This window comes from Stegostoma tigrinum, chromosome 17 (assembly GCF_030684315.1).
Source record: "Stegostoma tigrinum isolate sSteTig4 chromosome 17, sSteTig4.hap1, whole genome shotgun sequence".
In the NCBI taxonomy this organism is placed as follows: domain Eukaryota; kingdom Metazoa; phylum Chordata; class Chondrichthyes; order Orectolobiformes; family Stegostomatidae; genus Stegostoma; species Stegostoma tigrinum.
This window is the reverse complement of record NC_081370.1, coordinates 57,123,087-57,136,281: the sequence shown is the minus strand read 5'-3', so window position 1 is coordinate 57,136,281 and position 13,195 is coordinate 57,123,087. Positions and strand designations below refer to the sequence as shown.

The following is a 13,195-nucleotide window of genomic DNA, read 5'->3' as shown; positions in this document are numbered from 1 at the left end:
CACTTCCCTGGAGTCTGCTACATTGGGGATTCCATAGGGTCCCCATGCACAACTCCTGTCTGCCCGACTATCAGAAAAATCCATCCATATTCTCAATTGCAAGGTGTGGGAGTCGGGGCTGCTTTGAATTCAATGTTTTGATCTTCAGAACGCTTTTGAAATTTGCTGTTATTGATAGTAATCTGAACGGCACTTTCCTACTTTACAAAAATTTTGCCCTTTTCCATTTTGCAGGTATAAGGACTATCGTTACCCTTCAGGACATAGTTTAGAATATCAGCACAACATGCAATTCTGGCATATCTTGGCTGCAAAAATGGCATTCATTATCATCTTAGAGGTATCATTAAAATCTCTTCTCAGACTTAAATCTCTGATGTTATTAAATTGTTATTAAAGCCTGCCAAACACTTGAAATGACAGAATTGTAGGTTTTAATTTGGAGGCAATTTGATTAATTTACACTTTGTTGATGCCAATTCACAGAGCCACTGTTTTGTCCCTGACTGATGAGTGAGATTAACGTTCACAGTGTAACCCTGAAGCTAGTTGCCTCTGAGAAATTCAGCAAGCTTAATCTCTCATCATGTGAAATTAGCCACTTTAACGCAGACAGGGAGGCCATGACCACGTGGTATTTCACCGGGCTATTCAGCCAAAGGCTGAGATTAATGTCCTGGGGACCCATTCAAATTCCGCAATAGCACATTAAAACATCTGAGGAAGAAGAAGTATGAATTAAAGAGTCTAATGAAACCATTGTCAATGTGAGGGGGAAACCCATCTGGTTCACTAGACACTTTAGCGATGGTAATCTGCCATCCTTACCTGGCCTGGCCTACATGTGACTCTAAGTCCACAGCAATGTGTTGACTCTTAACTGCTCCCTGGCGATTAAATACAGGCCAGTGACACCCACAACCTGCAATAAACATTTTTCAAATGTTTGAGATATTTACCAGCTCTTCAATAGCTTGTAAATTCTGTGGTCTCACTCTTGTCTTGCTAACCTGCACGCTGGCCAGGTATGGCATCATTAGATTGGAGCTAAGAAATAATGAGGCCCTGTTAGTGAAAGTGATTCCAGTTTACATGTGCAAACTATTTTGGCAGGTTAGATTAGGTGAAGAAATGCTTTTAGAATGATGTCTGTATCTTGAGATCAACAATGTAGAAAGATAGAAATCTACCACATTTATATGGAGCTTTTCCCATCGGGTCAGCCCAAAGCACTCATGGTTATTAAACACTATGAGTTGGTTAAGGTCATTGCCTTGTTGGATGGAGATAAAAGGTCTCATGATGAGGGCAGCATGGTGACTCGGTGGTTAGCACTGCTGCCTCACAGTGCCAGGGATTCCAGCTACAATCCCGCCCTCGGGCAACTGTGTAGAGTTTGCACATTTCCCTGTGTATGTGTGGGTTTCCTCTGGGTACTCTAGTTTCCTCCTACAGTCCAAGGATGTTGAAGTTATGTGGATTGACCATGTTAAATTGCCCGTGGTATCCAGGGATGTGCAGGCTAGGTGGGTTGCCCATGGAAAATGCAGGGGTACAGGGATGGGGTAGGGGGCTGGGTCTGGGTGGGATGCTCTTCAGAGGGTTGGCGTAGACTCAATGGGCCAAATGGCCTGTTTCCATGCTGTAGAGATTCTGTGATCCTATATATTACTGTAGAGGGCTGTGGGGAGGGGGTTGGTTTCCTAACAAACACCTCTCTTAAACCATTGTTTGAGAAACGATCATTTCTTGGAACCTTACTGTCCATGCATTGGCTGCCTTACTGGTATTAGAAGTCATTGTATTATTACAACGACGTCATCATGATGAATGTGCGAATCAGGAGCAAAGGAGACAGTTCAGCACTTCCAGCCTGCTTCACCATTCATAGCCGAACTGATTGTAACCTCAAACTTGTACTCTCACTTACCCCCGACAAACTGCGTCAATTTAAAATAAATCTATTTACTGCGGCCTTAAAAATATTAAAGGACTCTGCTTCCACGACCTTTTCAGGAAGACAGTTCCAAAGGTTCGTGATCCTCTGAGAGACAAGAAATTTGCCCAGTCTTTCTTTTAAATGAATGACACCTGATTTTTTAAAATAGTTGCCCTTAATTCTAGATTCTCCCAAATTTGGGAGCATCTTCTCCACTTTTACCCTGTCAAGACCTCTCATCCATTTCAAGCAAGTGAGCATTGAATATTTATTTCTTAATAATGTTTCCTGGAGTATGTTTACCAGTGCCTGGAATATTGTTTGGTGTTACAGAACTCAGAAACTTTCTATCCCTGAGTCTGCAGTTGAAACAACCTTCTGCTTGACTTCTATCATTTAACTCAGATATCCTCTGTTTATCAGATTAAGTTCACTGTACTGTAGCAGTGGATTTAATTTTTTTTTTGTTATTGCTTTTCACCTCCAGCACGTTGTTTTCCTGGTCAAGTTTGCGATCGCCGCACTGATTCCGGATGTCCCAAGTGAGGTGAAGGCTCGGATAAAACGGGAGAAGTATTTAACGCAGAAGATTTTGCACGAGTACGAACTCAATAAACTGAGAGAGATGCTTGCTGGCACAGGGAGTTGTGCTGTAAACAAGGAGGTCTCTGTGCAGGCTGAAAAGGTGGAGTTGCTGAGCGAGCAGTTATAGCCCAAGCGGCAGCAGGTTTCAGAAACACCGAGAAAGGACTCGCCTGCGTTAGTAAAACAAATGGATTTGTTTATTTGGCGAGGAATGGCCTGCCATGATGACATAGGATTAGGTTCCAGGAATCATGATGTTGCTGCCACTAATTATTATACTGTGTCCTGCTGTAGAGTCAGGGAGCTACTGCTTTTGATGTGACAACATTTCAGAATAGTTTTCTAACCTGGCAATTAACAGTTCCTGTTGTCTTTCTGCATGTGCCATTCCTTTGGGGTAATGAACACTTCTGTTGTTGTCAAGGAGACACTGACTGTTAAACCGTCCAAAAACATTACAAACCCGTTGAAAAGCTAGCATATAGGATAATGAAGAATGTGGAGTTATAAGTCTAGGTTATACCCTGTCTGATCTAAAATGAGAACCAATGCAATCCTGTGATCCGGTGCAATGTCTTTTCATTTAGTTTCACTCCTTTGGCCATTGACTCCATCATATCTGCTTTAGGCTCCCTTGGCCTCTTGTTTGTTTCCTTTTCTATCTCTTGTCTCTTTTTATTCCTTACCTGCCTTATCCCTAGTCCACGTTCTGCGCAGATTCATCAGACCGACAATACTGTCTGTAACAGAATGAAACAAAACGGACACAAAATGATGTATGAAGCAAGGTCATGTTCTGTGAAACTTAGAGTGGAAACTACTGCGAGATACTAATGTACAAAATGTAACTACTGAAATCTCATTGACCAATTCACACAGGAAATTACTGGGCAGATTGCTACAAGAAAAGACTTCTTTGTGTCAAAGATATGGTTGTTCACAATTCTTAACTTTATGCACATGCTGAATAAAAAAAGCCATCAGTTTTCTGTAATACCTCCACAGCTAGGGCTAAGTGCTACACATCTCTATATTATTACTGCATGCTCCAGTGTTGGACCATGCCCTAGCTTCAATGACTAGTGAAGAAATGCATCATTAGTTTTGTAACAAAATTTACTCTCAAGGTTGCAATAAAACTTCCTTTGAAAACTGTTTTAAAGAGCTGGATGTGGGACAGGCAGAATAGGTGTGGAGTAAGTATGTTCTCATCACAGATGTCCCAAACTGTGTCAGCAAACAGAAGGAGTTTCAAAAAGCCCCTCCTGCCACAATAACACGCTTTGAGCATCATAAAGGGACATCAAAGAAGACCATTCTTAAACAACCTTCACACAATGGCCCACCTGCCAATGCCCTGAGTGTTTTGAAAGTGGAGCGAGATTAAAGCCCTGAAATACCAGTGTAGTGGGCAATTAATTGGCTTCATTTAGCTAAAGAGCAGGCAGCCGAGAGATAATGTATCCTCTCCTTTGTATTATAGATTCAGGGGTAGGTGGGAAGAAAGTGGGATGGGCACTTGACATATTTTGTATGTCCCTCCTGCCAAAAAACGTGCGACGTAAAATCTACCCCATGGTGTCTTGAGGTAAGCCCCTCCAATGAGCATCAGAGACTGGTCTGACATTGTGCCATTCGGCCTTTTCCCTGTGCCTCAAGAACTGTTCTTTCCTGAATGCCCAGAGACACACAGAAGTGGGGGTTGGGGGTGAGAGACCCCACCTCCTGTGGGATATCATGGAGGCAGCCCACAGAGGTCATAGGTCACCAAAACATAGGCTCACCAAGTAGCAAGTGAGAATGACCTTTTGCCTGATATACATAATAATTCCACAAACATAAGCATGAGGAGTAGGCCATTTGGCCCCTTGAGCTTGCTCTACCATATAATAAGATCATGGCTAATCTGATTGTATTCTCAAATCTCCATTCTCACCTACCCCTAATACTTTTCCCTACTACCCCCAACACACTTGCTTATTGAGAAACTATTTACGCCTCCCTTAAAAATATTTAAAGACTCTGTTTCCAGAAGCTTCTGTGGAAGAGAGTTCCAAAGACTCTTGACCCACTGTGAGGGGGGAAAAAAGCCTTGTGTCTGATCTCTGTTTTAAGCGAGTGGAGGTTTCTTTCAGACAGTGACCCTTAGTTCTGGATTCTCCCACTAGATTGCAAATTCTCTCCATGTCTATGCTGTCAAGACTCGTCAGGATCTTTATGGGTTTCAATGAAGTTGTTTATTACTGTTCTAAACTCCAGCTGACATAAGCCTAAACTGACCAATCTTGCCTCATAAGACAGCCCATCCAATCCAGGTAATCTGGCTGATAAACAGCAATGTAAATTGCTGGGAAAATTCAGCAGGTCTGGCAGTATCTGGGGAGAGGTTAAAAAAAAATGTTAACATTTCAGGCTCAGTGATCGTTCTTCAGGTCATTCTGAAGAAGGATCAGTGGACCTGAACCATTAACTCCGCTTTGTCGCCCCAGATGCTGCCAGACCTGCTGAATTTCCCCAACAATTTTGGTTTTTGTTTCTGATTTCCAGCATCCACAGTTTTCCTTTAATTAGGCTGATTAACCCTTCTCTGAAGGGTTACTTCTGATTAATTCTGGTCTGCTATTTTTGTAAACAGAAAGAGTACCTTGAATAGATCAGCAGGAGCGACTTATGGAGCAAGGAACTAGCTTCTTATTTCATCTATTTCACATAGGGGCCTTATGTGAAATAGATGAAAAGTTTCAGATTACTCCCAGGTCAATTCAAACAAAAACAATTGAAGGCAAAGAGTATGTTTCATAAACTATGTCCATGCTTTAAGTTGCCCTGCATATTTTAACATTGTCTTATTTTTAAGGCCTGCACTTCTTCCGATTACGTTCTCAGTCCTGGTATCATGTGATTGCCCCCTGACTGCCACCCTTACCTGCTGGAGTTACAACCCCACACCCATGCTTGCTAGCCCCTGGTTTTACTTCCTTCTGGCATTGCTTCCCTCCGCCTTTGCCATGGGTCTTGCCCCTCATTTGTTCCCAACACCGCTGCCATCCCTCTCCCGGCATTGGTACCTCTTTTCCTCTACTACCCCCTCACAATCTTGCCTTCCTCTGCTCCTTCAGCCTAACTGTAGGTTCCAAACTTGTACTAACCGTCTCCATCTAGTGGTGGAAGCTGGGAGAGTCCCTGCACTGTCAATCCTCCACCATTGGATTAACGTGGTCAACCTAAGGTACTGTGTTTTTATAAATATTTTGAAAATTACTATATTGTACTTTAAAGATCTTATACTGTCTTGATTTTCTTTATATTTTGTGTTGTGTTTTAGTTTGCAAGTTATTTCAGCTGTGCGTGTACAGCGCTGCACATGTATGATACAGTATTTTCAACATCATCTTTGTTTTGCCTGAGCAAAAAAAAGTCCAAAGGTACCTAATTCTGACTTCCTTTGGGAAACTATGATTCATTTAAAGTTGTTTTATTCAAGGTTTTGATTTTAAGGGATGAAGTCACAATTTTAAGCGAGGACTTACTGTACAAACTTCCAGGAGCAATGGTTTCATGTTAGCCCAGCCACAATTCTAGTTTCCTCTGAGACTTTCACAAAGTCTAAGTGGAAATGTGTGTTTATGTAGTCTCCAGTTTCAATTTTTTTATGAAAAGCCATAATCTTTAACAAAAAAAAGCAAACCTGACTTCAGATCATTGACAATTGCCAAGCACATTATATTTAGAGGCATCAGTGCAGATTCAATTATAAATCTTTTAGATTGCAGTGAAGCCAGTATCAGTGGAAAATGTCTATTACAGGACACCATAGAGCCACACTTAAAAGGCAAAGATGGTCATTGCTGAAAAATCTGGGCTTGGAGTCTTCGATGAGCTAAATGGGATGTGGGGAAATGGATTCAGTATCAGAGAAATGTCTACCCACACAGATGTTGGCGTCATGGTTGACTGTGTCTCCTGCTCCAGGTCATTAGGAGGAGCTTAATCAAGATATTGCATCCAAATTGAGGCAAGGATGTTAAATACACTGGCTGTAACCTGTGTGCCATCGCCTCCTCAAAGCAGCTGGTTAAATTTAGCATTCACTTCTGCCTTATGAGGGCTGACAGTGATAACCCTCACTCGTGGACTCAGGCTAGCACTGAGCTTTTCATCTATCCTACAGATCTACTGTGGGAGTTTTGACTCTGGGCATCAGTAAGAAAAATGGCAGGATCCTAGAGCCAAGGACAGGTTTTCAGCTGTTGGCAAAGTTAGCACAGTGGACACATCTAGCCCTCCCCGTAACCCTAACCAACCTTGTGACAAACAAAGGAGCAGAGAAATGAACTGGTGACTAGTATCCCCAAGCGAGCTGGTCTCCCCTCTTCTCCATATTCACTGCAAAATTCAGAGGGATTGAGAGCAGGGAGTTTAGTCCTTAATATAAGTTACCATATACCATCACAAACAAATAATGAAAATCCTCAGTTACTCATCATTTGAATACATTTTTGGTTTGTTCTGGTGAAGCTCTGGATTTACTTTAGATCTCCCCTCCATACATAAGTAGTTCAGGGTCTTTCTCCACCACATCTCTATTCTTGCCCCTTCAGCATTCCCCCCCACGCCACCCCTTCCACCACATTCTCCATTAAAGATCAGTGTTTCTTCTGCTGTCATTTGCAGAATTCTGAAATTCTCAGTTCCAGAGGGTTGATGAACCTGTCTCCACTTTGCTCCTCGACTGTCGGATTCAGACATCTCTCTTGACCCTTCAGGCCTGGAGGCAGACAGAGCTGAAACCATTATTGGCAGAGACATCAAACTCCCTCTGCTGGGTATAATCAGTCCAGGATTACTCTCCCTTTTCCTGATGGCTACTGCCAGAAGATACCAACAGTAGTTCACTCTCATTGCTGAGGATTCACTAGCCTCTTGCACAGTTCTTGGATATATCTGATCAGACCAGGATATTTATCCACTTCCATACATTCTAATACTTCGAACACCTCCTTTGCTATGATATCACCACTAACTTTCCTGAACACGGTTAACAAATTCCACCCCATCTAAACCTACATACTACTTGATACCAAGTTCATGATAATCTGCTCTTCAGCGCAGGTGACTGCTTCCAGGCTCTAATGTATGCACCAAAGTGATGCCTCTCCCGCTTAGTCACCCTGTGTATGATTTTTGTGAATGAAAACCATAAGGCCACGTTATAGAGCAGAAACGTATGAAAATGGACTGAAAATCAGTCTTGCCATTAAAACCAGGATTAACCTCGTTCAAAGCAAAAAAAAAAGAAATTGTTGAAAAAATCAGGCCTGGCAACAGCTGTGGAGAGAAAACAGAATTTAGTTTCGGGTCCAGTGATCCTTCCTCAGAACTAGACCTGAAACGTTAATTCTGCTTTGCTGCCGGACCTGCTTATTTTTTCCAGCAATTTGCGGTTTTGTTTCTCACTTCAGCGTCTGTGGTTCTTGGGTTTTTCTGATCTTGTTCTAGGTGGGTGGCCAATTAAAATGATCACTCCCATCAACACCAGAGCTGGGTAGTGATCATTGTCTGTACTACAGGGAGAGGTGTAAAGTGAAACAGTGCAGCCCCTACACATCCCTTTCCCTCCCCACTCCCGGTAACCACAACCATCGCCCCCCGCCCGCTTCACCCCACAAGCACACAGTGAAGGTAGGTCCTATTGTATTAGGGTGGCGAGGAATCCTAGAATCCAGGGACAAAATAACGGGGTTGGAAGATCCTGTCAGATAGGTACATGAGGAACCTCCCTGAATGAAGCCCTGTCTATCCACCTTTCTTCATGTGAGCAATTATAAACTTAACTGCCCACTCCAGCTCCTGAGATGCTGCTGGGCCTGCTGTGTTCATCCAGCCTCACATTTTATTATAGTTGAGGACAGCAGCTTTTATCGAGATCAATTGACCTTTGTATGAGCTCAGTTGACCCTTAATTATTTGTTTAAAGATGGTGCTAATTTGTCCACCTACCTACCCTCTGCGTTATGAGGGTAAGCTTGAGGTGGGCAGGAAATTAGCAGGCTGGGCACCTGTTCAATTTTACATGCACCCCTCCCACCAAAAACACACCCTGCACAGCCATCTCGGCCCCAGCTAACACAAATATTTGACAAAGTTTGCTACTTGTAACTGTGGGACCCCTGGCGAACTTATTGCTGTATTTTTGTTTAAAGAGTCATGGATACTTTAAAGAGAAAACTAAACTGCAGATGCTGGAATCCGAGATCGACAAACAGGAGGCTGGAAGAACACAGCAAGCCAGGGAGCATCTGGAGGAAAAGAGCAGCCAATGTTTTGGGTATTACTTTTCTCCCGAAGAAGGGTAATGCCCGAAACATTGACTGCTCCTTTCCTCCAGATGCTCCCTGGCTTGCTGTGTTCTTCAGGCCTCCTGTTTGTCGATCTCGATTGTTTTAAATACTGTTTCAGATGCCATCATTAATATTCTTATTATTGTTAAAGCTTATAGGTTTTAAAGCTATGGTTTTACCTTGTCTGTGTACACTGCTGGCCATTCATTTGAAAGAACATATCCTGACTCAACAGCATAGACACAAGAATTGATCATTTTTTCACTAAAGTTGCTGAAATCTATTTAAATGGCACAAACTCACGATTTGTGAATTAACACTCTGAAATTCTGTCAGAGATTTTCGTAAACCTTTACCCTGTAAAGGGCAAGGTGGCACGGTAGCTCAGTGGTTAGCGCTGCTGCCTCACAGCGTCAGGGACCCGGGTTCAATTCCAGCTTCTGGTGACTGTCTGTGTGGAGTTTGCATGTTCTCCCTGTGTCTGCATAGCTTCCTACCAGATGCTCTGATTTCCTCCCACAGTCCAAGATATGCAGGTTCGATGGATTGGCCAGGCTAAGTTGCCCGTAGTATCCAGTGATGTGCAGCCTGGGTGGGTTAGCCATGGTGAATGTAGGATTACGGGGATAGGGTAAGGAAATTGGTAGCAAACTCTTTGAAGGGTTGGTGCAGACACTATTGGCCCCTTTCACCACTTTAATGACTCTATGATTCTACCTAGAATATATATATATATATACATACATATCCAAATGATATATTATATATTATTTACATGGAAACACAAAGCCAAAGATATGAGAATTGCCATTGTGCAAAAAAATCAAGATGCACAGTAGCACCAGGCTAGCAAAAATGTCTAAAGGTAAGACACAGCAAATGCTGGAAATTTGAAATGAACACCGAGAATGCTGGAGAAACTCTGCAGGCCTGGCAGTATCTGTGAAGAAACAGTGTTATCATTCTGAAGAGAGGTCAGACCAAACTCAAAACATTAACTCTGTTTCTCTCTCCACAGATGCTGCCAGACTTGCTGGATTTCTCTAGCATATGCATGTTTGTTTCAGATTATCTGTGCTTGCTGTAGCAAAAATGTCTTGCTGTTAAATTGAGAAGTCAGCTTGCTGACTGATTCAGTTTTCAGTGGCACAAAAGCAGATGTGATAAAAAAACTGTCACTGGCCAGACGCAGACTTGTCTGACAGTTCAGCACAAAATCACTCTGTTGCGCTGTTTTAGAATCACCCTGAAGAACAATCTGCCACGTAGAGAGAGGTATCTGCAAGGTCTGGCGATGTGAGGATCAGCTGGTTACTGTAGATAGATGCTGCATGTAGAACAAAGATCATTGAGATACTCTGTCAATAAGTTTGCCTTTTCCATACTGCTTGAAAGTTACTTAATAGCTTTACATTGAACACTAGTTAGCAGGACTGAGAAATCTGTTGTCCAGCTATTATTTCTAGGCAGGCAGTGAGCGCAAGAGGAAAATAATAGTCGATGCATTAAGTGGCAAATTCTAAATGAACAGTTCTTCTGTGCAAGTGCTTATCCTGTACCTCTCATGATATTATGAGAGAAATGAGTCAATATTGTTTAATCTGCAAAAATTATTCAATATCTTTAAGCATTTGTGTTGTAGAAATAATCAAGTATTGATGCATGTTCAGCCCTGCAGAACTGGAATTGAAAACTTAAAATACATCAAAGTCACAAGATTCAGACAGGTTTTAAGCTGTAGGCTTTAGTGTTGTGTAAAGTGAGATGCAAGCATGTATTGAGTATGACATTTTCATAACTGCTGTAAATATTAATGCGCCTGCATCTAATCTGTGTGAAAATAATAGTCTAAACCAGGACACTGAACTATTAATCATGAACTCAGCATAATTAGTCATGAGCTATTGACATAAATTTAAATAAGTCTCTTATGTAAAAAAAAGTGCCTTCAAAGGAAACATCAAGAAACATTAAAATATGCACATGTATGCAACTTTCTCTTTTAAAGTATTTCCCTTCTTGACATTGCAAGCCCGTTATGTCCCTCCTCCTGCTATAAGCTGGTTTTCTCAACTTGTTTTGTGCATTTTGGAAAAAGAGCAAACAGCAAATCTCTTATTAAACTGTTGCTGGTTTTTCTAACAGTTGAGTCAAATAACTTTTTAACTTTACAAAGAGGGAAAAAATGCCTTATGCCAAGAACTCTAAAGCCATATATGTTTACAGTACCTTTATAGAGCAGTATTGCCCTACCTTGTGAATCCTGTTCAAAAGAGGTATTTTGCCTATTTCAAGCAGTCATACTGAGCATTTTTCACTTTAGCTTGGGAAAAAAAGTGTCCAAGTATTTCTTGAGTATTGGCTGCAGTTTTATGTTTTTTATTTTGTTTCAATGAAGGAAGAACGTTACATGGTCATGAGTAGCAGCTTTTCATCATTAATTTGTATAATGTATTTTTGTAAACATGTTTTTGCCCTCATTCTGGTTCTCCCTGTGTTTCTGTGGAATGACACCTTCAGTGCAGATGATATTTAATGTTGCTGATTTCCAGTATCAGGAGATTGTGCGTTTCTCATAAGACTATATTTGCCTTTCAAATGACACAACTTTGATTATTCAGAACAATTGTATAACACATTTGCTTTCTACCTGACCACAAATGAAATAAAACATTTTACAATGTCAAGGCAACTAGCTTCAGCATTTGTGCTTTTTCAGGCGTTCGGATTTCCGATTTACAACTGGTGCTGAGGTGAGAGTTTGATTGCAGGGTAATCATTTCAGGGTTTTGGATAGGCATGAGAGGTTGGGGAAAGTGAAGATTAATATCAGACAGGGAACGTGCCAGCCTCGGTGGGTTTGGGTTCAGCCGCTATTGCACCTGGTTCTTCTATTTGCTGATCAGAGTCAGCCTCCCAATCTCTACTGTTAGTAAGGTCAAACAGCGGATCATGGATCCACTGCTTTCACGGTAGGGGTCAAACCCCATGCTGTTGGCATCAATGTGATCCACAACAGCTCTCTACTCAACTAGCATTCCCAAAAATCCAAACATCTGTGGCCACAAGCACTTTTGCATACAGTTTGTGATCCAAACCTATGCGTAGTGAGGATCGAGGGTCCAATTTGCAGAAGAAATGGGCTAGTGGCAACATGGTGGCTCAGTAATTAGTGCTGCTGCCTCACAGCAGGTTCGATTCCAGCCTCAGGCGACTATCTGTGTGCAATTTGCCCTTTCTCCCCATGTCTGCATGGGTTTCCTCTGAGTCCTTCATCTCACGGTCAAAAGATATGCAGGTTAGGTAGATTGGCCATGTTTAATTGCCTATAGTGTCCAGGGATGTGCAGGCTAGGTGGATTAGCTATGGGAAATGCAGTGTTACAGGGATGGGGCAGGGGGTTTAGATCTAGGTGGGATGCTGTTTGGACGGTCGGTGTGGGCTTGATGGGCCAGATGGCCTGCTTCTATTCTGCAGGGATTTTTTTGTTTCAACACCATTGTGAATATAATTCTATTCAATATTTCCACCGCCAAGAAAACATCCATGTGTCCAGGAAACCAGAACTAAGCAAAGCCCAATAGGAGCAATGCTTACGTGAAAAAAAAGTGAACGGTGGAGGGTAGGGATCCAATCAAAATAGAATTGGATGAGGAAATAAAACACTCCACACTCTGCAGTGCCCACCTCTCCCTGAACGCATTAAGAGCATTGGTGGAGATAACAAGGTGTTGACCTGGATGAGCACAGCAGGCCAAGTAGCATCAGAGGAGCAGGAAAGCTGACGTTTCCGGCCCTAGACCCTTCTCAGACTGTGAGCTCCCTTTCCGAGGACACCTAGGCTCGAACGTAGCCACAGAAGAGGGGCAAACAGTAGGCTGAAATGACCCCCTCCATAGCCAGCTGCCTGCACCTGTTTATAACCATAGGGATTCCATGAATTTTCCTTACTGTCACATGACTGACCAGGAATCTCTCCTACTCAACTTCTGCCTTTGGCGTGTGGTGGAAGAATTTTCAGGTTGATTGTCAACATGTTTGGCCACATGATTAAAGCACTTTCAAGTTCTTGGTTAGGATTTCAACCTGAAGCTTCTGTCCCAAGGCAGGAACACTAACCTCCAGACATTACACCCATTGCCACCTAACCTCATGGGATGTCCCATAAAGAAAGACTTCTTTCAATGTATAAACAGAAATTGTTGGAGTTAACGCTTTGAATTTGATATGACTTCTTTTGCAAATGTTGTCCATTTGGTATCAAGAAACGGTTGGAGGCACTGGATTCTGCAAAAGGCTATGGGGCTCTGACAGCATTCTGGCAATGGTA

At 42.3% G+C, this 13,195-nt stretch overlaps 1 protein-coding gene across 11 annotated transcripts in view; it reads left to right on the top strand.

The window, feature by feature from the left end:
• The window catches only part of ano5a (anoctamin 5a), a 195,413-nt gene extending 186,601 nt beyond the window's left edge, over nt 1-8,812 (top strand). For all 11 annotated transcript variants that reach the window (XM_059652172.1, XM_048545538.2, XM_048545536.2 and 8 more), the window contains 2 exons: nt 235-340; nt 2,427-8,812. In XM_059652172.1, coding sequence (XP_059508155.1) covers nt 235-340; nt 2,427-2,651 — 331 coding nt within the window. In that variant the 3' untranslated portion in view covers nt 2,652-8,812. The remainder of the gene's footprint in view (nt 1-234; nt 341-2,426) is intronic.
• The last annotated feature ends 4,383 nt before the right edge of the window (nt 8,813-13,195 follow it).